This window comes from Lissotriton vulgaris, chromosome 2_1, assembly GCF_964263255.1.
Source record: "Lissotriton vulgaris chromosome 2_1, aLisVul1.2, whole genome shotgun sequence".
NCBI lineage: Eukaryota > Metazoa > Chordata > Amphibia > Caudata > Salamandridae > Lissotriton > Lissotriton vulgaris.
In genome coordinates this window covers 505,141,271-505,168,802 of record NC_141687.1, presented here as the reverse complement: position 1 = coordinate 505,168,802, position 27,532 = coordinate 505,141,271, and the positions used below count along the sequence as shown (strand labels likewise).

Below are 27,532 nucleotides of genomic sequence, written 5' to 3'. Positions count from 1 at the left end.
CCAAGCCCTCGTCACCAGCCGACTGGACTACGGGAACACCCTCTACGCGGGAACCACAACCAAACTCCAGAAAAGACTCCAGCGCATACAGAACGCTTCGGCACGACTCATCCTGGACATCCCCTGCCACGACCATCTCGGTCGTGGCGGGGGAGAAACCACCACTGGCTCCCCGTCAGCAAGAGGATCACGTTCAGGCTCCTCACCCACACACACAAGGCTCTCCAAGACACGGGCCCCAAATACCTCAACAGCCGCCTCACATTCTACACACCCACCTGCCAGCTTCGATCCGCCAGCCTCGCCGTCGCCTCCATCCCACGAATCCGCAGAACCACCGCCGGAGGAAGATCCTTCTCCTACCTGGCGGCCAAGACATGGAACTCCCTCCCCACCCACCTTCGGCTGACCCAGGACCATCTCTCCTTCAGGAAGCAACTCAAGACCTGGCTGTTCGAGCAGTAGCGGCTCCCCCTCCTCCCAGCACCTTAAGCCCCTAGCGGGTGAGTAGCGCGCTTTACAAATTTTGCTGATTGATTGATTGATGTCATATGATTGGTGATATCGCTGTTGACCTTTATCTTATTCAGTTATTAGACTGTACATCTATATTGTTCTCAAGTATTTTTTTGCGTGCTATCCCTGGAGAGTTTTTATCAACGTTAACGCATTTATTTCAATCGGTACTTTTAGATTTAAATGCCTTTCTGTGAAACCTTCCAGGGCGTTCAATTCCACACACTGATGCATATTATTTATATTGATCGTCGGTATTCTAGTAATCGTAAACATTCTTTATGTTTTTGATTGCAGTTCATCCGATTAGGAATGTTTGAACTCCACTGTGATGAACTGATCAGGTCCCTGGCTAAGCGTTCTGAGGCACTTTGTGGAAAACTGATCGACAAAATGTTTCAAGATCACCAGGAAGCAAACAGGAAGTAAGTATCAATGGGAAAGTGACATAAACAAGCTGCTTGATTGTTTAATGTGTATATGTCGAGCTCTTGAGAACATTGGAGAAGCATATTTTGTCTTTTTAGTTTTCACCTAAGACAGCAATGCGCTCTCACTTGCGAGAGGTATTTTATAAAACAAGAGGCTTGCAGCCCGCCGGTTGCTTAACATTGTTGGCTTACTTGTCACTCTTATTTGTTGCCTTCTAATGGTCAGTGGCTGTTGGCTTCACTTCCTTTGTTTTTTGCTGGAGCATTGACTAAGTACTGATTGTTTCAGCTTGATTGCTGTCCTTCCACTGATCACACTGTTCAGGTACTACTTTTATTTCTTTTTCTTCTCTGTTGTCCTTGTTGAACACTTTCCATTTTTAGCTAAACGTTTTGTTTGCAGTTTTATATAATGCGAACTGGACACAAAGGTATTGGAGTGCTTTACATGATCACTAATCACATTACACAAGGAAACACTCATTTTTTGGTAGGCATGGTGAGATTAAGTGAATTGCCCAGAATCACAGGATGTTGAGCTGACTGTGAGACTCTAACCTAGTTCCCCAGTTCCAAAGTCCAGCCGTTACACCGCATCCTCTGTTTTACAATGCCACTCAAACTTCAAAGAAGCCATTTTGTCCTTTGAAATGGCTGTTTATTGTGACAACAGATGTTATCTGCTTCCAAATGTATTTTTATTAAAACATGGACATGGGTTCAATTGCTTTATGTAGGTTATAGGATTTTTTTGCCAAATGTAATATTTATTTCTTCTTCACTAATGTGGAGATTATCTGACCAGCTCAGAATCAGATGGTGTGTGTCGAGACTAAGAATCATTGGCAAAATCAATAGCTATTGCCTTTGAGACTATTGACTCTTCCATTGCCTTTTGTTCATACTGTACAGCGTGGGCATTGCCGACTTTGGCAATGAATTGCAGCCCTGCTGTATAGCAGCATGACTGCTGTGCAGCACAGCTAAAAATATATATATATATATAAAATGGAGTACGATGAATCCAGCACTAATGCCCTTTTAAAAAAAAGTATTTTATTTGTATTTTTTTTAAAACATTTCTAATACACATGCATAAGTAGAAAGGGGGGCTGTAAGGCATTCAGTACATCTGTTTACATTCTTACAAGGACATTAATTGTAACTTGGTAACAGTGAAGTACTCAACATTTTGTTTGCATTACCCTTCAATGTTGATGTCTGGGTGGTACTTATAGTGTAATCTGGGCTGACTAGGGCCAAACGTGTCCTGTGTGCGTTTATATGTCACTGATCTAATGGGAATGCACAGCATAGTTACACCCATAAAAAACAAACAGCAGTGCATAGAAACTGGCCACAAACTTACAAAGGAATAAGTACAACTTGTTTGGTGCGCAAAAAAACGTTGGTGAGTATCTCCGGTCTATGATGGATGGGGGGGAGGCCAGCGGGCGTCAAGCGATCGGTCAAAGTGTAAGGTATCTTTTCTATGTATCCGCTGCAGCCATGTGGGGGTTGGAGCAACAGTGTATAAAGTGCTATAGTTTCCACGTGTAGAGGCAGTTTTTAGCCATGTGTATTGCTTCCTAAGTGTCTATGAAAATTCTGTCTGGTATCTGCGCTTCACCATTCCCCCAGTCGTCGCCATTTACTAATAATAGGCTTTCTCAGGACTGCATCAGTTCCTTCCACTGTTCAACTATAGGCCACCTATAGGGAAGGAAACAAGCTACCTCCCATCCTCGTAAGTTTGACTCTGGGAACCGTGATTTTTTCCTGGGTAGTTGAGCGTAACAAATAGGAGGGTAAATAAGGATGAACCAGATTTTGCAGATATTGAGGAGAAGTGCCAGCCTTGATCTTGAACATATTTACCAAGGCTTTAAACTTGGTGTGGCTTTTAATCCTAAGCCAATGCAGATCTCTCAGGTCGCTAGAGGTTGAAGATGTTTTAGAAATGTGGCAAAGCATTCTTGCGGCTGAATTTTGAACCACCTGTAGCTTCCGTATTACATCCTTATCAGCCCCCAGATAGAGGATGTTCCTGTAATCCAGCCTGGAGGTCACAAGCGCCTGGACCACGTTTTTTTGGGTATGGCTGGGGAAGATCCAAATGATTTTTTTCAACCATTTTAGGATGCTTAAGCACGTGGCTGCCACCTTCACTGCCTGTTGTTTCATTGATTATTTGTCATCGATAATAAATCCCAAGTTGCAGACTTGATGGGTAGGCTGGGGTAGGGTACCCATTTCAGTAGGCCAGTGCTGGGGGCCTTAGAGATGTTTATTTTTACCCAAAATCAGGACCTCAGTCTTTTCGCTGTTAAGTTTGAGTAAATTAGCCTGCATCCAAGATGCGATATTACTCAAACCGGCCAGAAGAACTGATGCTCCGGACAACGTTTCAGATGAAAGGGAAAAATGATTTGGGTATCGTCCGCGTAAGAGAAGAGGGGCAGCCCAGCCTCTTCTGTGATCACTGCCAGAGGTTTAATTTATATGCTAAACAAAAACAGGCTTAAAATAGAACCCTGGGGAGCCCCGTGCGGAGAGAAATAGATTTCAGAAGTAGCCTTAGTTGAAAAGACTTGAAATGTCCACTTGGTGAGACAAGATGAAAACTAACCAAGTGCCGGGCCAGGAATGCCAGGGACTTAAAGGATTAACACGGTGTGAGATAGCGTGTCAAAGCTCGGCGCTCAAATCGATTAATATAAGACCCACTGTGTCCCCAGAGTCCAGGCGTTGTCCTACCATTTCTGTAACTCCAAGGAGAGTTGTCTCAGCCGAAAAACTATCTCTAAAGCCGGACTGAGAAGGATGTAAATAGTTTGAGGATTCAATAAACTGAGTTAGTTGTAGATGTATGTGCTTTTCCAGAATTTTAGAGTAAATAGGGAGCAAAGACATTGGCCTAAAATTTGATGGCTGGGCAGAATCAGCATTAGCCTTCTTCAAGAGGGGAAGAACCATATCGTGCTTCCAGGCGTATGGAACCGTAGCCTCTTATAAGGAAGCATTGAGTAGCTCTATGATTAATAACATCAATGGTAAATCAAGCTGCTGTAGTATTGAGACAGGAAGAAAATCACAAGGGGAGCCTGATTTAATACTGCCTAAGATCTTTTTAAAATAATTAATATCAAGAGGCACCCAGGATTCTAACTTAGTGATCAGTTCAACCGTGCAGGTAAGTTCACTGACAGAAGTCAGTGGAGAAGGGACAGTTAACTGGGTTTTGCAAAGTGACAAATGTATTTGTTCCACTTTATTTACAAAAAAGTTGGCAAGATTGTCGCATTGTGGTTCATCTAAAATAGGAGGTATGGGCTATGTATCAGAACCAGCACATTTTTTGATCATCGTAAATAAGGTACGCAAACATTTCTGTGTTAGAGATGGTGGAGGAAACATAGTCCGCCCTAGCAGATTTAAAACAGGCTTGATACTCTTTTAACACCTTGGCTGCTAATGGTTTTCCCCTCCTGTGCTGATCCTTGGTGAACTCCATTGTTCATGACGAGCTCAGCTCGTCATAAGCACAGCTCCACTGTGCCTCATGACGAGCTGAGCTCATCATGAGCAGCGAAGGTGTTAAAGCTTTTTTAGCTTCCAGGCCATCTCCACTCATCTCTTGGCCAGGGCCATGGCCAGGTCAATAAATATATTCCCTACTTTCCATTATGGCCCAACAGGCATAATTCCACAGAACATCCAGCGATTTCTCAAGTGTCGCTCGCCAATCTCGCCACTTCAGACCGCAACGGGTGCAGTAGTAAGCAGGACCATACCATGTGCATCAAACCTACGTCTTGTTGGTCGCACCTCGGACAATTCCGCATCTCTCCCCCGTGCATTATCTTTAGTCTGTGCGTAGTCAGATAGGTCATATGTATGTAATTGAACAGAATGTATTTCAGCCTCGAGTTCGGCGATATTATCTTAGGTGACATCAGAATCCTCCCCCAGTTCCGATCAGTAAATTGCTTATGTAGGGCCTGTTCCCAGGGATCTCTAATTTTAGTTAATGGCTTCAGGGACGCCTCTTCTAGGCCCATATGAAACTATTTGACCTGATGGCTCTCGGCTGCCAGAGAAAGCAGTGCATGCAGCATAGGGTGAGTTTTTGGTTCTTCCTTATCACCGCCCCATAAATCTCGGAAGGTGCGAACTAAAGCCTCATATCTTAGTAACTGGCCCCCTCGGAAGCCCATATTTTTCTACCAATTCCACAAGGGGGTCCTTTCCTGATAGCAGTTTCCCACCATCTGCAAGCCCGCTTCTATCCAGTCGGTTAGCTGTTCAGAGGTAAATATCTGTGTATTGAGGAGCCTCTACTAGCCTGGACATAGTCCTCCTCCAACACTGCAGTGCCACAGTTTACCGTACCAATCGATATGGGTTCGCCACATTATGATCTAGTATTTTAGCTAATAGTAGTGTGGGGTGCTCACCTACTGCTGTCAGGAACGTTCCTTCTGTGTTGACCCCCCCAGCTACTGTGCTAACCACTACAGCTGGAAGGCTAGGTAATAAAATTCGAATTTGGGAACCCCCAGTCATTCACTCCCCATCGAGCACTGTAGTGTCACTAAAGAGACTCTGCTGCAGCCATTTCCCCATATTAGGTCTCACACTAGGGAGTTTAGGGGGGCAAACCAGCCTCTGGGCAGCACCAACGGGAGGTTTGCAAAATGGTATAGTAGTCTAAATAACATGACCATTATAGTCAGCAATATGCTCAATTTCAGAGAGCTCCAAAACATTACGCAGGATTTGAGTGACCTAAGTGCTCTATCCAAATTACCCTCTCTCATGTCAGCTAGTGAGTGATAGATATGGATGCCTAAATATTTAAACGTGGTTTGGGCCCAGTCGGGATCGCTCAGGAGTGTCGGGGGTCTCATCAGATGTCCTGTCACTAGGAAAAGATAGATTTTAGTTGTATTGACTCGCAATCCGGTCAGGGTGGTGAATCGTTCCAGGAGTCGTAGGGCGGTGTCTGATCCAGTGACAGCCTTTTTTAAGTAAACCAAAAGGTTGTCCGTGTATAGGGATATAACATGGTAGCGGCCATCGAGTGCCAGCCCCATTCCAATCCCACCCCACCGATACAAAGCTGCCAGTGGCTCCATCACCAGAGCAAATACCACAGGTGACAGTGGGCAGCCCTGTTGTGTGCCGCGTGAAATCTCCTATTGGGCTGTCCCACCCTTTTTGACTCTTGCGGTTGGGCAAGCATACAGTATTTTGATCCATTTGAGCCAACCCTCCCCCAAGCCCATTCTTCGCATGCACTCAAACAGATAGTCCCAACTAACTGTATCAAAGGCCTTTTCCAGGTCTATTGAAAGGATTGAGGCTCGCTTGTGCGCCATTTTATTGTTTCTATAACAGCAAAATAACAGTTACAGCACTTCCACAATCCCAGCATCCATTGACAATATATATTTTACCTTATGCTAATGCACTTAAAAAAAATAGCACATTAGCCTTGGCTGTGTCATAGCACTTTTTGAAATTAGTTGTAGCCAAATGCAATGTATCCGTGCTGCCATATTGCATGGCTGCAAAACATTGCTAAAGCCAATAGATCTCATAGGTGAGACCTATTGCCTTTGCCAATGCTTCTTTTGTATCTTGCTGCTAGACCACATGCACCTACTATGATATCGAAGTGTGTCTTTATCACACTGATCTTCTATTGTTGCTCACCGTGAAGGGTTGCCTTACATTGATGCTGACACCTTCACAGCCTCAGTACTCCTACAAAGGCATGTGCCTTATAACGTAAGTAGGGAGAGTTCCTGAAACGGTATTGACAAACGCGAAGTACATTACTTGCATAAATGAACTAAGGAAACAAGGCAAAAATACAAGCCCATTCATTTAGAGGACATCTAGGTTTTGGAGACCTCAACACTTTAATTCCTTATCCCACCCTTATCCCATCGGCATCCTCCATCTTGCTACTGATGGTTTGGGAGAATATTCGTAATGTTTGAGATCCCTTTACTTTGCCTCCATAACCACTAAGATGATGGGTCGTAAGGGTATGGCCGGGCTTACCAAAGGGAAAGCCTGCAGTAGGATCTGCGGTCTCCGGCTCCATGCTTAACATTAAAACCCAGGAAGGAAAACTAGTCTACTTTCTTACACCCGGTCAGTGGGTGACAATATGAATGTATAACTTGGTCATATTAATCAAGTTCATATACTATAGTTACCTTGATGAATTTGGAGACAGTCGCATTTGAGTGAAAAAGGGCCATTTGTTGGTGCAAATATCATGCCTCAGGGCCACTGCATTCAAATAAACAACAGATCAGAATATTTACAGTACTGTGGGCAGTGAGGGACGCTTCTCTTAGGCTGCTTTGTGCCTTTTATCATTGAACATCTCCGCTTATCTGCTGAACATATTTTCTAATTAATCACCTTAACTTTGGATATTTCCAATATTTGAAATATTAAAGTGACAGACAGCCACCCTGCCAGCTTTATTCAAGCACTGATAGTGATCAGGGCGTCACTTATTTCCTCTGATGGCACACCGACATCGCACCATGACGACTAGATGTGTAAATATCCCAGTACATAAGAGGCGTAGTTAGGATTCCAGAGCTTGTGAAGATTCAACCATATTGAGAGAGTAATGGCTACTTGCTTGTCACTTATGGCTTTGAATGTGTGGGTTTTATTAGATTTTCTTTCCAGTATTTTGGATATACCTTTGGATGGAGAGTAGATATTTGGAGACAAAGTTGATTATACACTGTGCACTGTAAAATTTGAAGTAGTGTAGGCATGGTGCTAAGTCTTTGGGTTATCAGCCACAAATAAGCCTTTTTTATAATGTCTTGAAATTGAGATCTAAACTTAACAGACGTCAACCTTCTATGAGGCAGCCCCAATATTAGAAACCATCCACATGGCAGGGGAGAAGAGAAACAGTAGTTTACTTTGTCTATTGATGTCCTGATCTGATCTGAAATGATTTTCTACATGAACCAAAAACTGGCTATTCCAGACGCCATTTTGTTTCTAAATAATTTAAAAAAGGATAACATCACATGATTTCAAAGACCATGGAAAATGCTGTAACACTACAATTCAAAAGTTCAGCATTAAAACCCTGGTTCAGAAATTAGTTCTCTTAATCTCTAATAAAAATTACAATACTAAAGATAAAATCATTCTGGTACAGTCTCCTAATATTGCCCATATTAAAGTTTGTAAAGGATATCATAGTTGTATATATAATTCTTTTTAATTTGTGTAGGCTATTCCCTTAATAAGGAAGTTCTGATCAAATATACCTAATATACATCTAATACAGCCCCAGTGGCCACATGATATCAACATGATGAGACCCTTTGAAAATGATATTTCATTTACATGGGTAAAACAGGGATAGTTCATCAATGATTTCTATTTTTTATCATTTTTAATTCCTATATTTTGTATGCATATTCCATGTTCTTCTTAGTCGTGTTTAAATTAAAAAAAATGAGGAGACACAAAGAAACAAAATAGTTTTTCTCCTATTCTAAAAATAAAAAAAAGACAACCTTCTAAAACGTAAGAGAAAGAAAGGTACAATCCATGTTCTCATTATTGCAAATGTACATCTAATCCCTTCTCCAGGTTCAGGTCAAACAGCCTCTACTCCTTTGTATTTTGGTAAGTTTTTGTATTGATTTTGAAGTAAACAGTGGTAGTTCACAATACAATGAGAATTATTACAAAAGGAGTTGGCGAGGTATACCGCATAGGACTCTGTGCATACATTTGTTATTCCTCCCACCACCAGTGTGTATATCAAGACATTGTATGACAAACAATGATGTACGAACATAGCATAGATTCCCTTCAGTATATGTGAGGTTACAAACTTTCCTACAGAATGTGAAAAAGGAAAAAGCTGCGTAGGAAAGGTAAGGGGGAGGTCGAGGGGTACCCCGGTGACCTGGGGTGGAACAGGGGTTCTAGAATGTCGGAAGGGATGAATGAGTAAATAGTTGTCATATTCCGTCAAACCAAGATCTAACTATGGGAGAAAGGCCCTTAGGTGAAGCCAGTGGCCCGAGGGGGGGAAGAAGCTTGATACCAGCACCCCCACATCAAAATATATTTTAAAACAAGCTAGAGAAACCGGATTTATGTGCCAAGTAGCGAGTTCTGGAAAGAAAGGGTCATAGGTGCTGCCTTGAGTAGGGGCTGATGGTGAAGAGAAGCTCTCAATGTGAGGGTCCATAAAATTTGACTAGAGCAGGTCCCATTCATGAGCAATTGAATGACAGCGGAAGACCTTATCCTCCTCTTTGTGTAAAATCATATCCTCTGCCCCATCCCACAACCTCATTGTTTGCCACCAGGCCTCACTTGTAGTAGGCAATGGATTTTATTTATTTCAATGTAATCATATGCTTCGTGATGATTAGGGACAGATCCAAGGATCGAACAGCCAGCAGCCCAACTTCCCACAAGACCATTCTCAGAAAGCTTGATTATTAAAGGTTTCTGTGTCACCTCAGCCCTGTATGAGTGCAGGGTAGGACATTCCCATAACATATTGTTAAAGTCTGTGGCCAGGGAGGCACATCTAGTGTAGGAGTCTGAAGCATTGCAGGAACCCTACAGGGATACTCTAGGGCTCCCACCCATTCCTTGTAATAGAGGAAGCTGCTGAATTCTGTCTCTCAGATATCCGTCAAGTGTTGTTATGAGATTTGTGTGTGAGTGAAGAATGCCACGGATAGCCATGTAACAAATCTTCTATTCGCCAGATGGTGGCTAGCTGGCTCCAAGTCCTCCACCTACTATAAACCTCAGAAGATGGTATGTATCAGGCCATATACATTGAAACTGACCTCCCTGAATAGCAAATTGTTCCATAAGAGCTTCGAAGTACAGGATCTGGCCGTTTTGGAATTGGTCACCCAGAGTGGAAAGTTTGGCTTGCTTCCAAGGCCTAAAATCACGCTTGGTGAGGCAACACAGACTTTTAAGAAGGCCTAGCAGAGGTATGATAGGGACAAAGGGAGGAAGATTCTTGGTGAGCCAGCGGCCTCGAACTAGAAACAGCTTCTACACATATTCAATGAATAAATGATCCTGCATTTGTTCCTAATAGCTCTTAAGTGTTTAACTTTCCTCTTATGTACGGGTAAGGTGGTACCAGTAATGTGCATTTTGGGACAAGATCACGTAGATAGATGGCATAATAGCTTTTACCACACTATATTTGTTGGTTTTATTTTTTTTGCCCATAAAGGGATTTTCCACTATATCTTTATTCAGCCCAAACATATTAGGCTTAGCAACGACTGCAACAAAAAAACAGTTTTTCTCTTAAACCATGTTTCTAATTTAGTGACCTGATCTTCCTATAAATTTCCATGGGTCTATTAGGATTATTAATTAATTTCAGCAGTAATTGGATCAGCTGTTGTACGTTGAATCTTTTCTGTCTAACTTATTCTGATACCTTCAATCAATCAATCAGGATTTGTATGGCGCGGCTGTGCCACCTGTGAGGGTCTCTAGGCGCTGAGAGATCTTGCTGCCTTATCTCCTATTGGTTGAACATCCAGGTCTGGGAGGTCCTTTCTGAACTGCTGGAGGCTCTGAGGTGGAGGGGGAGGATGTTCCAAGGCGTAGCCATTTTATTGAGTTTAACTGACACTATGTTATTTTAGTAAATTTTTGGATACAATAGTGTAGTCTATTTGATTGCACCTAGATCCTATGCTGTTTTCTTTCCAAAGCTAATTTGTTGATTCAATGATATTCTACAGTTGATTACACCTAGAACCAGTTTGGGCTTGACTGTCCCATAGTCCACAGGGTCAAGACTGCTTTTCATATGGCTGGGTCCAAACTGGAATGACCTGGTGAGCAAAAAATACGATGAATTTAGGCCCAATCTCTGTACTGGGGTGAATGTATAACATTGTTCTGCATTCTGTCCATGAATTGTTCTTTTTGCACTGGCTTGAGTTTAACCCACATCCCTTATTCCCTGACTCGCTTCTTTGTAATCAATCTACATTTCACCTTCATAGTCCTTTTGCGCAGCTACTTCTGTTTTCTGGTTTCATAAGGCCAGACCTCGGGTTGAATGCTACTATTTTTCCCTTATAGCAACCAAACTTTCAAATGCCCTGCACCTCCAAGAGAGTGCTTACTGGCAACCACCTTCTATTCTGCCAGCCACTTATTACCTGTCTTTTTTCTTCAATGTGTTCCTCAGAGATTGTTCAAGCCTGTGCTCCAGCTCCACCCCTCTCAGTGCCAGTACACCCTTTAGGGTAATTTTATTTTGTACAAAAACCTTCATCATCATCATCCATCTGTACGCAAACGGGCATAATACCAGGCCATTTATTACTAACACACTGACTTAGAGTTACGGGGGACAATTCAGACCCAATTATATAATACAAGCACTATAGTTACTTCAAACCAACAGAAATATTACTTTGGTAGTTATAGCCCACATACTGGAGTGCTTAATTGTGCACCCTTGGTTCAACACCACTTGTGAGTTGCTGCAAACGCACTCCAGAGTACTAAAACAACCCTTCCACCACAGTCCAATGTGACATATAATGGGGTAAATATAATCTCAGAACACATAGGACACGTTATTTTTAAAGACATTTGCTGTAGCCTCTGTTAAGGTGCATCCTGCACCATGCTTTGAAGTGAGGTAATGTATATCCAATTATGTTAATTTCTTCTCCTTACGTTCAGAAGTCTAAAGTAGCATTAATGAATGCTTTGTAAGGTTGATGTTATATACATTTTGCATAAAATAGTATTTCCCTTTCAGGTTATGTGAAGAATATGAGACGATCGCAGAAAAGGCTCTCAGTACTCCTCCCAACACACAGGAACTGATGGAATTAAAGGTACCACTTACCATACATTCTTCATTTCTTTGCGTCTGACTCCGAGGTGGTTTACCATTTATTAGCCCACAAGTCAGATCTACAAATTCGGAAAGTTAAAGTACGTTTCCAAATATTGGAAAATAAAAAGTATGTGTACCAACTGTTTGAAGTAATGTATTTATAAAAGAATACGATAGTATTTTTCAAATGTAAATGTTTGTTTTTTAGGTCTCGCGACCTATCAATGCGCGCAAGCGCATTGAGCGGAGAGAGAATTCAAGTGCCCAAAATGCTCGTCAAACCAAGGGTTTTGTCGTGCAGTTTTCTTTAAGTTCACGTGAATCACGTGACCAAACAAGCACGCGCATCAGCCTTCCTCCCTCCCACCTAATTGCATTTTTTCACGGCCGCACAGCACATCAAAGGGCTTCTCCCAGCGTGTGCTGTGCGGCTTCTCCTCCCCTAATTATTCATGGCTGGCCGGTGGCCGGCCGTACTTTCAAGAACAACAAAACGTCCTAACACAGCTGAGTCACTGTCTGAATGTAAGGTACTGTGCGCGCGCTGCTTACTCTATAAAGATGCCTAGAAATATTTTGACCTATCTAGTTAGATAGCCAGCTCCTTCCTTTAATTCTCTTTGTGTCTCTCTGCTGAAACACTCTACTCGTGTTACCTCAGCATCGCCCTACGCTTTCAGGCACTGCAACTTTAACTGACTGTGATTTGCGGAACGCTTCTCTTTATCCCCATTTTCAGCGTTTGTTATATTAGAATTGATACTTCAACATCCGGCATTATTTGAATGCGCATCGTTACCTGAACGCGCTTCTTGCTTCTTGCTGCCTTCATTCTTCGGTGCGACTCCATTCCCTTTGTCGATGTCACCCTGCAAGTTGTTGGATGCACTTCACCAAAAGCCTTAGCATCTTCACGTCGACAGATCACTATGAGTCTCACTCTATTGGCCTTGGGGCTAGAATATCTGTCAATGAAAAGCTACTCTGTCTCTGCCACACTTATCGTCCTGTTTCTTAGCGATGACTCCAATTACGGAAAGCAAGCTTTATTTCCTATTGCATTCTTACGGAAAGAGCGTTTGGAAGTCAACCTTCCTGCTTGGATTTTATCTGTTCTTCCCTGTGCTGCCACGACTTCAGTTTGTACTGCAAGAGGAGAGAGACAGATACATTTGAAATCCTGCATTTTCTGTTTTATCCTGACTTCTACGATGTACTGCTTTCGAATCCTTCAATGCAATATTCCTTCGCTGTGACTTCCTTTGTGTTTACGTCACGGCCGCCACCACATCAAAGGGCTTCTCCCTTTGATGTGGTGGCGGCTTCTTCTCCCCTAATTATTCATGGCTACTTTCGCTTTCAGCGCCTCCACTCTTTGCATGCCATGACCCAGGTATCCCCCCGGACGCATTCTAGTCGCAGCCTCCTGCAGTGTGGCGTTATTTTGGCCAGTTTGATCAAGACAAACTTTAGTTTCGATACCGGCCTTGCTGGTAATTGTATGACGTTGCACTTATTGTTGAAGTTGGCTTAAACATTGTGAATGTGTTGGGGCCGCACTAATTGAAGAATCCTTCAATGCAATATTCCTTCGCTGTGACTTCCTTTGTGTTTACGTTGCTTTTACCTCATCGGGGCATCGAGCTCATTTGTCTATGGCCTCATCTTTACACTGAATCATTCCCGTCTTAGGGAAACTATACTCCGAGTCCACGCTCCATGGCTGATGCTCCCCGTGCCAGATGGTGGATGCTTCTAACACTTACGTTCACCGAGTGATTCAGAGGCTCATTTTGAAACGGAGCAGTAGATTATTTTGCATGACTCCACCAAGCTGTTCCATGGTTTTTCTGCTTCTTCTATTCTACCCTGCCAGAGTTAGCACTCTTTATTAATATTCTTTTTTCAAGCCAACCATATTGGCTTCTAGCTGCAGATAGGTCCATTTTTAGATTCACCTCCTTCAGATCTAGTGTTGTTAAAATATCTGATTCTTTTAAATGTATTACTAAGATTCAACAACATGTGTTGTTTTTTAAATAATTTACATACATTCTTCTGAGACAGAAACACTCTCACAACAGAAGTTAAACTGTAGCTCCTGAGTTCCAGGGCATCATCTCGGAAGATTTAATTTGATGTTTTTTGTTTTTTTTTGCCTGCAACTGGCTTCTGTTTGCTGACTATCCGAACTCCATTTTAAAGCAGTATTTCCTGTTCAAACGGTACAATTCAGAAGTTGCTTATTTTTATGCACTCACAAGTGTTGAGAGTTGCTGCAGGAGTGGTTCTAGAAGAAGAATGCGCCCAGGCATTGGCCACGCAGGGCACGGTGAGGTCACCTGCGAGGAAGGTGGGGTTCCCTGATATTACCACAAACATTGCTTGCAGCAGGTACAAATGCGAGCAATCTACTTTCACTATCCCTGAACAGTGCCAACTATGACCCCTACAGAACTTTTCCGCATTAACGTGTGACAGCATTAACGGTGTGCAATGCTGAAGATTGCAAAACATTTGACAATATTAACCATTGGCCATATTACATTTTGGCAACATTAAACTTCGAAGTGTGACAGTACCAAATCATTAGCAGCATTGGAGAGCTCATTATTCCACAATATGCTAAAATGTACAAGTTTAACATCCTCTTACCTTGTCTATAGTGTACATAAGACATCACATCTATCATTCCTGGAAGTTGATCTCTTCAAGAAACCCAATCGAGATACCTATTAAACAACTAATGGTAGTGTTAGGAGGCCATGTGTCCAGTGACCGTGATTTCCTAGGCTGGGTAATAATAACAATGTTAGAGGTGAATCAAATGTCACAATTACTATGCATATGGCATATTGATTTAGGGACGTGGGTTCTACCTCTGACCCTAGGCCCACTGTTTTTAGGTCTCGCGACCTATCAATGCGCATGCCACCATTGCTACAAAAATAAATACACATTTTATTGGCCTACAATAATAGACTTTTGTTGCAATTGGTGTTGCAATATTTAACAATGCCAATAGCTCAAACGTAATTAATGCGAGACCTATTGGCAACGCCAGTGCTTGTTTGTGTTATTTTGAAATCATTAATATGGAAATATGATTCCATTACATTAAATCATTATCGCTTTATATATATATATATATATATATATATATATATATATATATATATATATATATATATTACCTACTGGCGGTCGTCAGTAGGTATATATAGTTAGGATTTTTTCCCTATGGCATTTTTGAAAATTCTATGTCTAATAACTTTGGCGTTTGTGGACGGAATCGGCTGAAATTTTCAGGAAAATGGCACATTTTGTTTCTGAGCAGCCCTTGAAAATTTGGGGGGGTTTCCTCAAGGGGGGGGCGAGAAAAAAGGGGGGTCCCAAAACGCATTTTTCCCATGTTAATTTCCATAGGGCGGTTGGACTCACTTTTAGCTCGAACGGCTGAATGGATTTGCACGAAACTTGGCAAAATTGTAGGGACTGTTAGCCCGATGTGCCTTTGCTAGGTCTCAATATATGTGCTCCAGTAGTTTTTGAGAAATTAACGTTCAAAACAAGATATATATCTGTAACAGCGCTCCGGGCAGCGATCCGGTCCGCTTACTTTTCGCGAAACGGAACTTTGCGCGCAGAAAGCTGATTGGCTCTCCGGTGTCTGTCAACATTCTAAACAGTCCGGAGCGGCCGCCATCTTATCTCTCGGTAGGATCAAGAGAGAAGAAGAGGTGAAAAACGAAGGGGGAATTTAATGAAAGGGGGCAAGGTATACCCCTCTTGACCCCCTAGGATTGTTGTTGGGGTTATTAAAGGGTCCCGTGGGGAAAATAAAAAAAAATGATTTTTCACGGTAGAAGCGCTTCACGGGCCGCGAACTGGGCCGCAAACTGGTAGCGAAACGGGAATTCGGCATTTTGTGCTTCGTTTTAATTGTTTAGAGACAAAAATTATCGCCGCACATTGGCCACAATGCATGAATATCGCTGAAAAGTCAGCGATATTCATGCATTATCCAGCAAATGCTCTTAGCCATGTTATCCACCTTCCATTGGATAACAGAAAGCTGATTGGCTCTCCGGTGTCTGTCAACATTCTAAACAGTCCGGAGCGGCCGCCATCTTATCTCTCGGTAGGATCGAGAGAGAAGAAGAGGTGAAAAACGAAGGGGGAATTTATTGAAAGGGGGCAAGGTATACCCCTCTTGACCCCCTAGGAATGTTGTTGGGGTTATTAAAGGGTCCCGTGGGGAAAATAAAAAAAAAATGATTTTTCACGGTAGAAGCGCTTCACGGGCCGCGAACTGGGCCGCAAACTGGTAGCGAAACGGGAATTCGCCATTTTGTGCTTCGTTTTAATTGTTTAGAGACAAAAATTATCGCCGCACATCGGCCACAATGCATGAATATCGCTGAAAAGTCAGCGATATTCATGCATTATCCAGCAAATGCTCTTAGCCATGTTATCCACCTTCCATTGGATAACATGGCTAAAAACTGCTCTGTGCGTGAGCTTTTTTTTTTTTTTTTGCTGCGTGACGTTTGTTAACGTTCGATTCGATGGAAATCAGGAAGTGTTGACCACCATTTTGTCACTGCGAGTAAATATTTTGTTATAAATGAATCCTTATTGATAAACATTGTCTGCGCCATCTTGCGTTTTTGTCCAATGCCACAATTTTGTCGTGCACGGCAGCCATTTTAGATGCCTTGACCAGGGCCACTCTCTGCATGCCGCCGATCCTCAGCATGGCTCCCCACCCTCGCAAGCATCTCTTCCACGCACTGGTCACCCCCGCTGTTTCTCTCATGCATGGGCCATATACTTCCCCCCATCTGCGCTGCTCTTCTCTGAGAATCACACCCTGTGCCTGCCCGACACCTCCCTTTCACCCTATTCACTACCGCACCCTCTGACACTCCTCTTCCTCTGTGTCCGATTGTCCAGGCCGGACCTAGGCTATCACCTAGCCCTGCGGATGTAGTTTATGGCCCCAGCTGTAGAGTATCCAGACATGCCAACCCTCCCGATTCAGGCGTGAGACTACTGATTTCAGTGCTAGTCTTCCGCCTCCCGATTCCTGCAAGCAAAAACCCGGGGGCATATTACCAACAACTAGCGATAATTTTTGTCTCTAACTTGTTTAGAGACAAAAATTATCGCCGCACATCGGCGAATTTCATCGCACATAAACCTTGCTATTAGCAAGGTTTATCGCAAATGCGATAAAAAACGGCCGCAATGCATGAATATCGTTGAAAAGTCAGCGATATTCATGCATTATCCAGCAAATGCTTTTAGCCATGTTATCCACTTCCCATTGGATAACATGGCTAAAACTGCTCAGGGCAGGTGTTAGGTTTTGGAGATATTCGCGCTTAGCGCGAATATCTCCAAAAGTTGGTAATAGGAGATAGCGATGGTTAGGGACTGTTTCCAGTCGCTAAAATCTTGGCACGCCCACTTTGCATGTCATTAGTGATAAATATCACTGATATGCAAAGCGGGGCCCAAGATGGTCGCTATCTCCTTTTAGCTGGTGTTAGCGACAGCTTGGTAATAGGGAGATAATTTTATCTCTTTTTTTTTGGCTTTTAAAGCCAAAAAAGCGGAAATAACCCCCCTTGATAATATGCCCCATGATTTCTCGGGGGTTTCAGCTGACAGGGCTTGGTATTGTGTTACGTGCTAATTCTTCCAGGAAACGTCAGAGGGTCGATGCAGGGGTTCTAGAAGGGGTGATAAACCATTTAAGCCTCATGAACAAGCGCATGGTCTTTTAAAGATTTATGAAGTACTCGGGGCGGCGGTGTGTGTGTGCCCTCTTTCAGGAGCGGGCGGGGGGGGCACTGCCAGCAACTTGCCAGGCCAGGCAGTGTTCAACACGTGCATCACCCTTTCTCTGCCTGCTATTGCGCTCCATGCTTCGGAAAGGTAAGAAAAAGAACGTGCATTTGAGTTTGAAATGTCCGATCTTGTAGCAGTACACTTGCAAAGCCCACACATGACAATAACCCGATTCAAGGCCCCATTCACTCGATTTTTTAAACATATATAGCACTCCAACAAAGTTAGATTTTAAAACTTTATTAACATTTAACTATAATGAACGGAACAAAAACTGTAAAAACATTTAAACATTTTTCACCCAAAAAAGCAACAATGGTCAGAAGCTGTCTTTTGTGCGAATAGTCCCAAGGCAGCACAACGTGCAGAGTTCTGGACGGCACCCAGGTGATGTCGCCTGGGTGCCGCACTGGTTTTGGGATCCTACAATGCTGCTCCGAAAATTGGCGTGGGGCGTCCCGGGTGGGGCGGGGGGAGGCCTCGTCAGTAGCGGTCTGTTGTGCGAATAGTCCCAAGGCAGCAGAACGCGCTGAGATGTTGATGGCACCCAGGTGATGTCCAGTAAACTGCTGCACTGGTTTTGGTATCCTACAATGCTGCTCCCAAAATTTGCGTGCGTCTCGCTCACCATGTTGTTGAGTTGCTCCCACTCTTGCAGTGCAGCGATAGGCGCCTGCCACATGACTCTTAAAATGGCGGACGGCTCTTCGGTTTTGGGCCTGGTCCACTGAAATGGCCCTGGGACACCTTGGAACTCGGACGCTTGCCTGCTAGGGCTTGGGCTCCATTCTCGAAAAGCGTCCCCTCAGCCGTGAAGATTCTACAAAAGTCTTGGGGGTCCCCGACTCCCGCAGGCTTCCGGTGGGGAGCGGCTGCCATGATTGCTCGCGGAATGACCACGACGGAGCCACGAGATGGTGGTGCTCTCATGCTGACGCCAGCTTCAGTCTGAATGATCCAGAAACAAGGTGGGGCTTTCATCGTTTGGGAAAAAAAAATGTTCTAAACCAATGAAAAGTGTTATTTTTAGGTCATATGACCAAGCCTTCCATCTTTAGGAAACCAAAAGTAAAATGATCCAATGAAAAGTTTTATAAACAAGTCACATGACCTGTTATGCGGCATAGGGCTACAAAAAGCGTAGAAAATCCGTTGGCACGTGAGGCGGCGTCAGTAGCGGACCGATGTGCGAATAGGCCGAAGGCAGCACAACGCGCTGAGATCCGGATGGCACCGAGGTGGTGTCAAGCAAATTGCCGCACTGGTGTGGCCATCCTACAATGCTGCGCCGAAAGACGGCGTGTCCAGCTGAGTTCCGGTCACTCTTGCGGTACAGTGAGTCGAACGTGCCGAGATCCGGATGGCACCGAGGTTGTGTCCAGCAAGTTGCCTCACTGGTGTGGCCATCCTACAATGCTGTGCCGAAAGTCGGCGTGGGGTGCCCCGTTGGCTTATGAGGTGATGTCAGTAGTGGACCGATGTGTGAATAGGTCGGAACCAGCACAAGGCGCCAAGATCCGAATGGCAAGTCCTGGATTTTGAGTGCCATAGTTGAGAGTTCTGAGCAGTGCTTGTAAGACTATCTGAAGCTTATTTGCACCTGCTGCAGCTTCACTGTTGCCCAAGGTGGTGTCCAGCAAACTGCTGCAGTGGTGTGGCCATCCTACAATGCTGCGCCGAAAGACGGCGTGTCCAGCTGAGTTCCGGTCACTCTTGCGGTACAGTGAGCCGAACGCGCCGAGATCCGGATGGCACCGAGGTTGTGTCCAGCAAGTTGCCGCACTGGTGTGGCCATCCTACAATGCTGCGCCGAAAGACGGCGTGACCAGCTGAGTTCCGGTCACTCTTGCGGTACAGTGACTCGAACGCTCCGAGATCCGGATGGCACCGAGGTGGTGTCCAGCAAGTTGCCGCACTGGTGTGGCCATCCTACAATGCTGCGCCGAAAGTCAGTGTGGGGTGCCCCGTTGGCTTATGAGGTGATGTCAGTAGTGGACCGATGTGTGAATAGGTCGGAAGCAGCACAAGGCGCCCTGCACTGTTGAGCTTTTTTCAATGCCTGTTTTTTGTTGTTTCCCCTCCATCAAAAACAAAAAAAAATATATAAAACTGTGCAAAAATACAAAAAAATGTTTAGAAAAGCAGTGCTTGTAAGACTGTCTGAAGCTCTTTTGCACCTGCTGCAGCTTCACTATTGCCCTGGTGTGGACAAAGATCGCCCATGACTTAGGCTGTTTGAGAGTTTGTAGAAAAATGGCTTCAGATTTTCCACATATTACTCTTCAACATTCTTCCTAAATGTAACAATGTGAGACTCACTAGGAGAACGGCTGTTTATCTTTCCTTTCAAAATGCTGCCAACAATATTTTCTGAATGGAAGACACCATCTTGTAGCATAAAGGGCCGAAAGGGGTTCTGGTCTGGCCGATTGTTGGTGAAGACATTTTGACTATATCTTGGACCTGCCCGGCCTCGCCCAAAATGGCGCCGGTATAAATGGGACTCGTAACTCCTTGCCCGCAAATGTATATCTAGAAAATGTTATTGTAAGTGGCCCTGTCTTATTTTAATTACAAAATGCACGTCCACCGATTCCGCAACTGTTAGACACCTTAGTTCTTGCAACCTAATGGCCCGCTCGTTACGTTCCTCTACAGTGTAAATGTCTCCTCATCATATACGATTTCAGTTTGCTCCGTGGCCGGCCCACGTGGTTATAGGCCCGTATTTGTATTCTGATATTTTCACAATAAAGGTTTTTAAAACAAAACACGGTAGTAGTATTTACATTGGTAAAGTTTTTACTTTTAGTCACTGTTTTCGAATCAGTAAAAGGCAAGTGAAATAAAGCAGTCCAATTACATGACGGATAAAAGGTATAATATGTAGGAACGCAGTAAAGATAAATGGTCAAGGGCAGTTGTGTTTTTCATTTCTGCAACATAAAGTGATCGATAAGAATCTGATAATCAGGCGTATCGGCGACTAAGACAGCAGGCCGAGTCTCTTTTACTCAACGGCTCCGTCTTGGAACGAAGAAACGCCCTTTTTCTCGAAAAAGGAATATATTTTACTTGCAGGACAGTTGTAAATTTTCCGGGAAAGTACATTAGCCTGGAATATTATAACATATATGTTTTAAAAAAAATAATGTTCGAAAAAAATAAAAAGCGTAATTTTTAGGTCATATGACCAAGCTTTTCATCATTAAAATAACAAAAGTAAAATGAACCAATGAAAAGTTTTATTAACAAGTCACATGACCTGTTATGCTTACGTTACGCGCTGCGCGCCGCGCCCCGGATCACTTCCGGGTGCGCTAACGCGGCGTGTCATATAACGCATTACGCGACAACGTAGGTCAAGAATATAGTCAAAATGTCTCCACCAACCAGCGTTCGGAACACAACCCCTTTCAGCAGTCCAAAAAGTTCTGTTAAATGACAACAGAGGGGACAGGCAACAAGAACCATCAGTCAAAGAGGGGAGGGCAAGTTCTTCTCTTCCGGGTCATGTTGGGGCGCTACCGGAACTGATCGAATTGGTAGTCTACAGTGTTTCTGGATGTTTCAGACTAAAGCTGGCGTCAGCATGAGAGCACTACCATCTCGTAGCTCCGTCGTGGCCATTCCACGAGCAATCATGGCAGCCGCTCCCCACCAGAAGCCTGCGGGAGTCGGGGGCCCCCAAGACTTTTGTAGAATCTTCACGGCTGAGGGGACGCTTTCGAGAATGGGACCCAAGCCCTATCAGGGAAGCGTCCGAGTTCCAAGGTGTCCCAGGGCCATTTTAGTGGACCAGGCCCAAAACCGAAGAGCCGGCCGCCATTTTGAGAGTCCTGTGGCAGCCGCCTATCGCTGCACCGCAAGAGCGGGAGCAACTTAACTACATGGTGAGCGAGACGCTGTAGTCGCAAGAGCGGGCGGTAAACAGCTGAATGGCGGAAGAGGCACAGTGTAGCAAAAGCGGGCGGAATGGCAACTAAAACGGTAAAGGGGCGCCCCACTACAGCGTGTCTTCAGGTCAAACGGATTGTGGGACAAAGTCCAGAATAGAAGAGTCATCAAAAGGCAAAAAGTTCCGCCGGACCCCGGGAGCCGGCCGCCTATGTCGGGGGCGATCTCAGGCTACACCAGTGCTATAAGACTTGGGGAGGGGGTCGGAGCCAAGCGTCTTCTCCGAGTCCGTGTCATCACACCGCCCCTCGGGGGCCTCCGTCAAGCGGTTTAGGGAGGTACCATATAACATTGTTTTCAAATGCAGTCAGGTCCACAAACGACCCTCACTTACTTTGGAATAGTGAAGCTGCAGTAGGTGGAAATAAGCTTCAGACAGTCTTACAAGCACTGCTTTTGTAAACATTTTTTGTTTTTTTTGTATTTTTGCACAGTTTTATATTTTTTTTTTGTTTTTGATGGAGGGGAAACAACAAAGCACAGGCATTGAAAAAGGCTCAAACTCAGAACTCTGAACTATGGCACCCAATATCCAGGACTTTCCATCCGGATCTTGGCGCCTTGTGCTGCTTCCGACCTATTCACACATCGGTCCACTACTGACATCATCTTATAAACCAACGTTATGTAAATAGTTATTTAATAAAATGTTTTACCCTGTTTCTTTGCTGGTGTGTTTTCTATATTTTTAATATTTGCATAGGGTTTGTCGTTATTTTGGGCGGGGTGGGTGACGGAGCCGAGCTGTCTTGCAGCCCTCATGGTGTGGAGCTCAGTTCATCTCACTATTTTCGTATTTCTCATGAAGGGTTGTTTTTAATATTTCTATTTTAGCGAGGTCAAAAACAGATCCAATTAGTGGCCTACTGATTTTGCTCGATTACTTTTTATTTTTTTACACGATTTTTCACGATCTGCAAAGACTAAACAGAGTATTGCGACTTTGTGCTTGTTTGTAAATAGAGAATGAACCAAAGAGAATCAATTGAAAAACAGTAAATGCTTGGATAATAATCAATCAAATGGAGAGACAAGCAGGCAGGACGGATTACAACGGGGGTAAAGGCCTGCGTTAACTACTCTTCACTATCTGCAAAGAGAGAGTACTACTAAGAGAAAAGAGGGGAGGGGGGCAGCGTTCAAAGCACATCAGCGTGCATAAATACGAAAATGTTTTTATCTATCACGTACTTGACATTTTAAAGCTTTTCATATTTGCTATTAAAAAACCAATGAAATTCACAGAAAAAACCATAGGTTATAGTGGATATATAGTTAGGAATTTGCATTTACAAAACCTTGAAAATTCAATGAAAAAACCATTGGTTTTAGGCCATATATAGTTAGGGATTTGCATTTACAAAACCTTATTTTACTCGCATAAAACCATTGAAATTCCATATATAGTTATAAGCGCTAACTATATATCGCGCACCCGCAATCCACTGCTGATGATGTCACATATTACATCATTCATGACATGGTTAGTGACATCACTGATGACATCACTGATGACATCTCAAATGACATCACTGATGACATCACTGAAAACATCTCATTTGACATGACTGATAACATCACTGATGATATCATTCATGTGATAATACCATGAACCTCTTCAGACTCTAATATAACCTTAGATACAATCAGTGTAAACAGACAGTCACAGACTGTCACTCATCCATGGAGTTACTCACACACCTAGTCAGTTATGCCAAAAATCAATCACACCTCCATTTTCTCAACTATACAGTTATACACACCTTACTTATTCAAACATATACTAACACATATTTACTTTACTCTCTTATACAATCTCTGATACATGTTCACAATGATCCATACAGCCACTCACACATTCACTGGCTCTTATGCACAGTTATTTATAGATGTCAACTCTCACATGTACTGTGTTTTACATATGTACTTAATTTGACATGTAGCACTGAGATATCCATTCACTCACTAATACACTCATGCACAGTCAACCGCCCATACAGCTGTTTGCACATGCACTTTTGAATCTATACATATAGTGAATCAACTACTCACACATCTATGTACAGAGTCACACACCTTCCAGCCACCCATACACACACACTCAGTTTCCCATACAAATACTTGGACAACCAATCAATAACCCATACAGTTACTCATATAGCTACTGATCAACATATGCAGCAGTTTGTAGAACAACAGATATAATGATGCACAAATTAAAACAGTTTAGTCACTAACCCATGCACTCAGTGAGACACATTTAATCACTCACTCAATCAGTCAGTCAGTCATGCACCTAGTAAATCCTTCATCCAGACACTTATATATCCACTCATTCTTCAATATGTAAAACATATTTTAACTTTACAGAAACATACAGTCACTGGATGTTGTAATCAGTGATGTCATCAGTGATGTCATTTGAGATGTCATCAGTGATGTCATCAGTGATGTCACTAACCATGTCATGAATGATGTAATATGTGACATCATCAGCAGTGGATTGCGGGTGCGCGATATATAGTTAGCGCTTATAACTATATATGGAATTTCAATGGTTTTATGCGAGTAAAATAAGGTTTTGTAAATGCAAATCCCTAACTATATATGGCCTAAAACCAATGGTTTTTTCATTGAATTTTCAAGGTTTTGTAAATGCAAATTCCTAACTATATATCCACTATAACCTACGGTTTTTTCTGTGAATATATATATATATATATATATATATATATACTAATATCTTTTTAATATATGATTCAGCAATAAACTGAATTGGGCTAAGTTTTTTAAATTGGGGAAACTGCAGGACATCCTCGGTAAGCAGGACTGGAGCCTGCCGGTTTACATAACATCCACCAGTTTATTCGCTACTCGTCTGCCCCCCGGAAACAAATTTGTTTCTGGAGGATGAGCATCAGCATGCTGTGCTACTAGAAATGAGCTACTTGTGGGGTCATCCAAAGGTCCGCTTTATTTAAGGCAGGCTTTCTGACGGCCGCATACATCATGCTTAGCAACGCAGTTCTGGGCTGGTCGCATTGGCACTGATTATCACCTGCTGGGAGAAAACTCCCATTGCACAGAAACAAACTCCTACGACAGCAGTTTCTTTGAAACTAAATCAATGCCAAATCAGCAGTCATGACATGTCCAGGGCCTGACTGGGAACTGAAAGCAGCCCTGGCAAATTTTGCGAGACCAGCCCCTGTCCCGTTCCCCCCCGTGTAGCGAGCGAGCGTAGCGAGCGATCCGGACCACTAATAGGTGGGTTTGGTGAGGTTACCGCCCACAAGAAAATTTTGGAAAAAGACAGACCAAAATGCTGAATTGTACAGCACATTTTTCATTACATATTCAATTGTATCAACTTTCAAAGCACAGTAAATAGTAGATGATGACCTTTTAAGACCACCAGGTTACCCACCCAGTCTTATATACCCATAGACATTCTTTCAGAGAGCACCAAAAATAGACACAAGTAGTGAATCAGAGAGAACAAAGTAAAAGTGAGAACAGCCCCCACATGGAAAGGCACCCAGGCCAGTGGCACTGGAACACTTTTCAGAGTGTGGGAGCTGCTATCAATGTTGCCTGTATATCACTGAAGTCATGGGATTGTGAAAAATGCAAGAATCACACAAAGAACAAGGGTAGCAATTCAGCCTGGCTTATTCTGGGACATATAAAACTCAAGTATATGCCAAACTATTTAAATACACTCCACTCTGCATACTGCACCCTGCCTTATGGAAAGGGCTTGCGCTAGTGGTGACATATGTAGAAAGAGGGAATATTTTTAGGCCTGGCAAAAGGTTCCTTTTGCCAGGTCAAAATGGCAGTTTTACAACTGCACAGGCAGACTGCAATGACAGGCCCTAGCCTGGTGGCACAATAAGTTTTGCAGTCCCACTAGCAGCATTTAATTTACAGTCCCTGGGTACATGTAGAACCACATTTCTAGGAATTTACAAGTAAATTAAATTTGCCAATTTGGTGTAAGCCAATTTTACCATGTTTAAAGGAAAGAGTGCAAGCACTTTAGCACTGGTTAGTGGTGGTAAAGTGCATTGAGCCCTAAAAGCCAACAAAAATGGCCTTTTTGATGTAATAAACAGATCAAATCTGAATTTAATTTGGAGGAATCTAGAGCGACAAGGAATTATCTAACCATGTCTCAGCAGTCAGTATGAACAATATGCATCTAAAAAACACTTCACACTGAAAGCTTTTGGAAGACTAGTGCTACAGCTCACCATCCTTAAAAAGCATCTCCCCATGAAGTCCCAGTATCATTTTGAATGTTTAACACAAGAGAGTTTACGGATGCATATTCTTTAAAGTTCTTTTAAAGTATTCTGAGTGTTATGTGAAGCAGATTAGCAGATACGTATGTCCATTTACTTTGGGAAGTTAATAATTGGCCTATCCCACTGCCATTGTATTAGCAGCAAATAGTTACAGACCCTACCACCAACCATCTAGCCCAACCGTGAACATGAAGCATAGGTTGTCCTCAAGGGCACTTATGTGGCAATTCACTTGTGTGACAATACTTGTAGGACATTTTACGACAGGCAGGTGCTTTACTTGTGCATCTTATGTGCGCAGCCTTTTGAATATCAAAAGAAACCGGAGGGCACTTAGGGAGAGTAATCCCATTTAAATGGATGGATGGATGGATGGATGAGCTTTGATGAGAGGACAAAGATGTCTGCGAAGGACATTGTAAGAGTCATGCCTGATAGCTTTATCACAGTAATTCTAAAATAAAGCCCTCACAGGTTCAAAATATAAACAGTGCACCATCATATATTATAATAGCACGGCCTATGCAGTCATTGCGTTAATGCGTTCAATAAAAAAATATGGGTTTACAATCCGGCATATCTGTTCCGTCTCCCACCCGTACAAAACCAAATAAAAGCGTAGTAGCCATCCAGTCACCCAGGCCCTCGTCAGCAGCAGGCTCGACTACGGAAATGCCCTCTACGCGGGAGCCCCGACCAAGCTCATAAAACAACTACAAAGCATCCAAAACGCCTTGGCACGTCTCATCCTCGATGTACCACGCCACAGCCACATCACCCCCCACCTGCGAAACTTGCACTGGCTCCTCGTCAACAAGAGGATATCCTTCAAGCTCCTCACACACGCACACAAGGCACTCCACAAAACCGGCCCAGCCTACCTCAACAGACGGCTCTCCTTCTACATCCCCAAACGCCAGCTACCCTCCGCCGACCTCTCACTCGCCATCATCCCGCGCATCCGAAGAACAACCAACGGTGGGACATCCTTCTCCCACCTCGCCGCCAAGACATGGATCACCCTCCCACTGAGCCTACGACAGACCCAAGACCTGCTAACCTTCAGGAGGATACTCAAGACCTGGCTGTTCGATCAGTAGCGCCCCACCCCCCAGCGCCTTGAGACCCTCGCGGGCATGTAGTGCGCTTTACAAATGATAGATTGATTGATCTCCACTTGTTAGGGCAGGCAAAATGCCTGCGAGCACCAGATCAAACATTTTAATTATGATGATTGTCACATTGCCAGGGTATTAAAAATGATCATTTGCCCTTAGAAGGGTAGACACTTCGTCTACGTCTATATGGTCACCTGCTATCAGCGCATACATAGTTTTCTCCCATTTAACTAAGAATTCAGAGGTGTCCCCACATATATCCCATATATGCATATCTGGGCATAGATCGTTCAGGGTCTTCTATGCTTATTAAAATATTATCTGCATTTAGCAAAATCCTGTCTTCCTTGGATGACCCTTCACCGAAACAAATGATCTTCACAATTGTAACGACACAAGCCTTATTAAATGCAACAAGCTGTA

The 27,532-nt window shown here is 43.4% G+C and overlaps 1 protein-coding gene across 1 annotated transcript in view; it reads left to right on the top strand.

Moving 5' to 3' along the window:
* The window catches only part of DNAH7 (dynein axonemal heavy chain 7), a 1,812,153-nt gene that overhangs the window by 305,418 nt on the left and 1,479,203 nt on the right, over positions 1-27,532 (top strand). The window contains exons 13-14 of the mRNA XM_086955398.1: positions 814-941; positions 11,788-11,866. Coding sequence (XP_086811524.1) covers positions 814-941; positions 11,788-11,866 — 207 coding nt within the window. The remainder of the gene's footprint in view (positions 1-813; positions 942-11,787; positions 11,867-27,532) is intronic.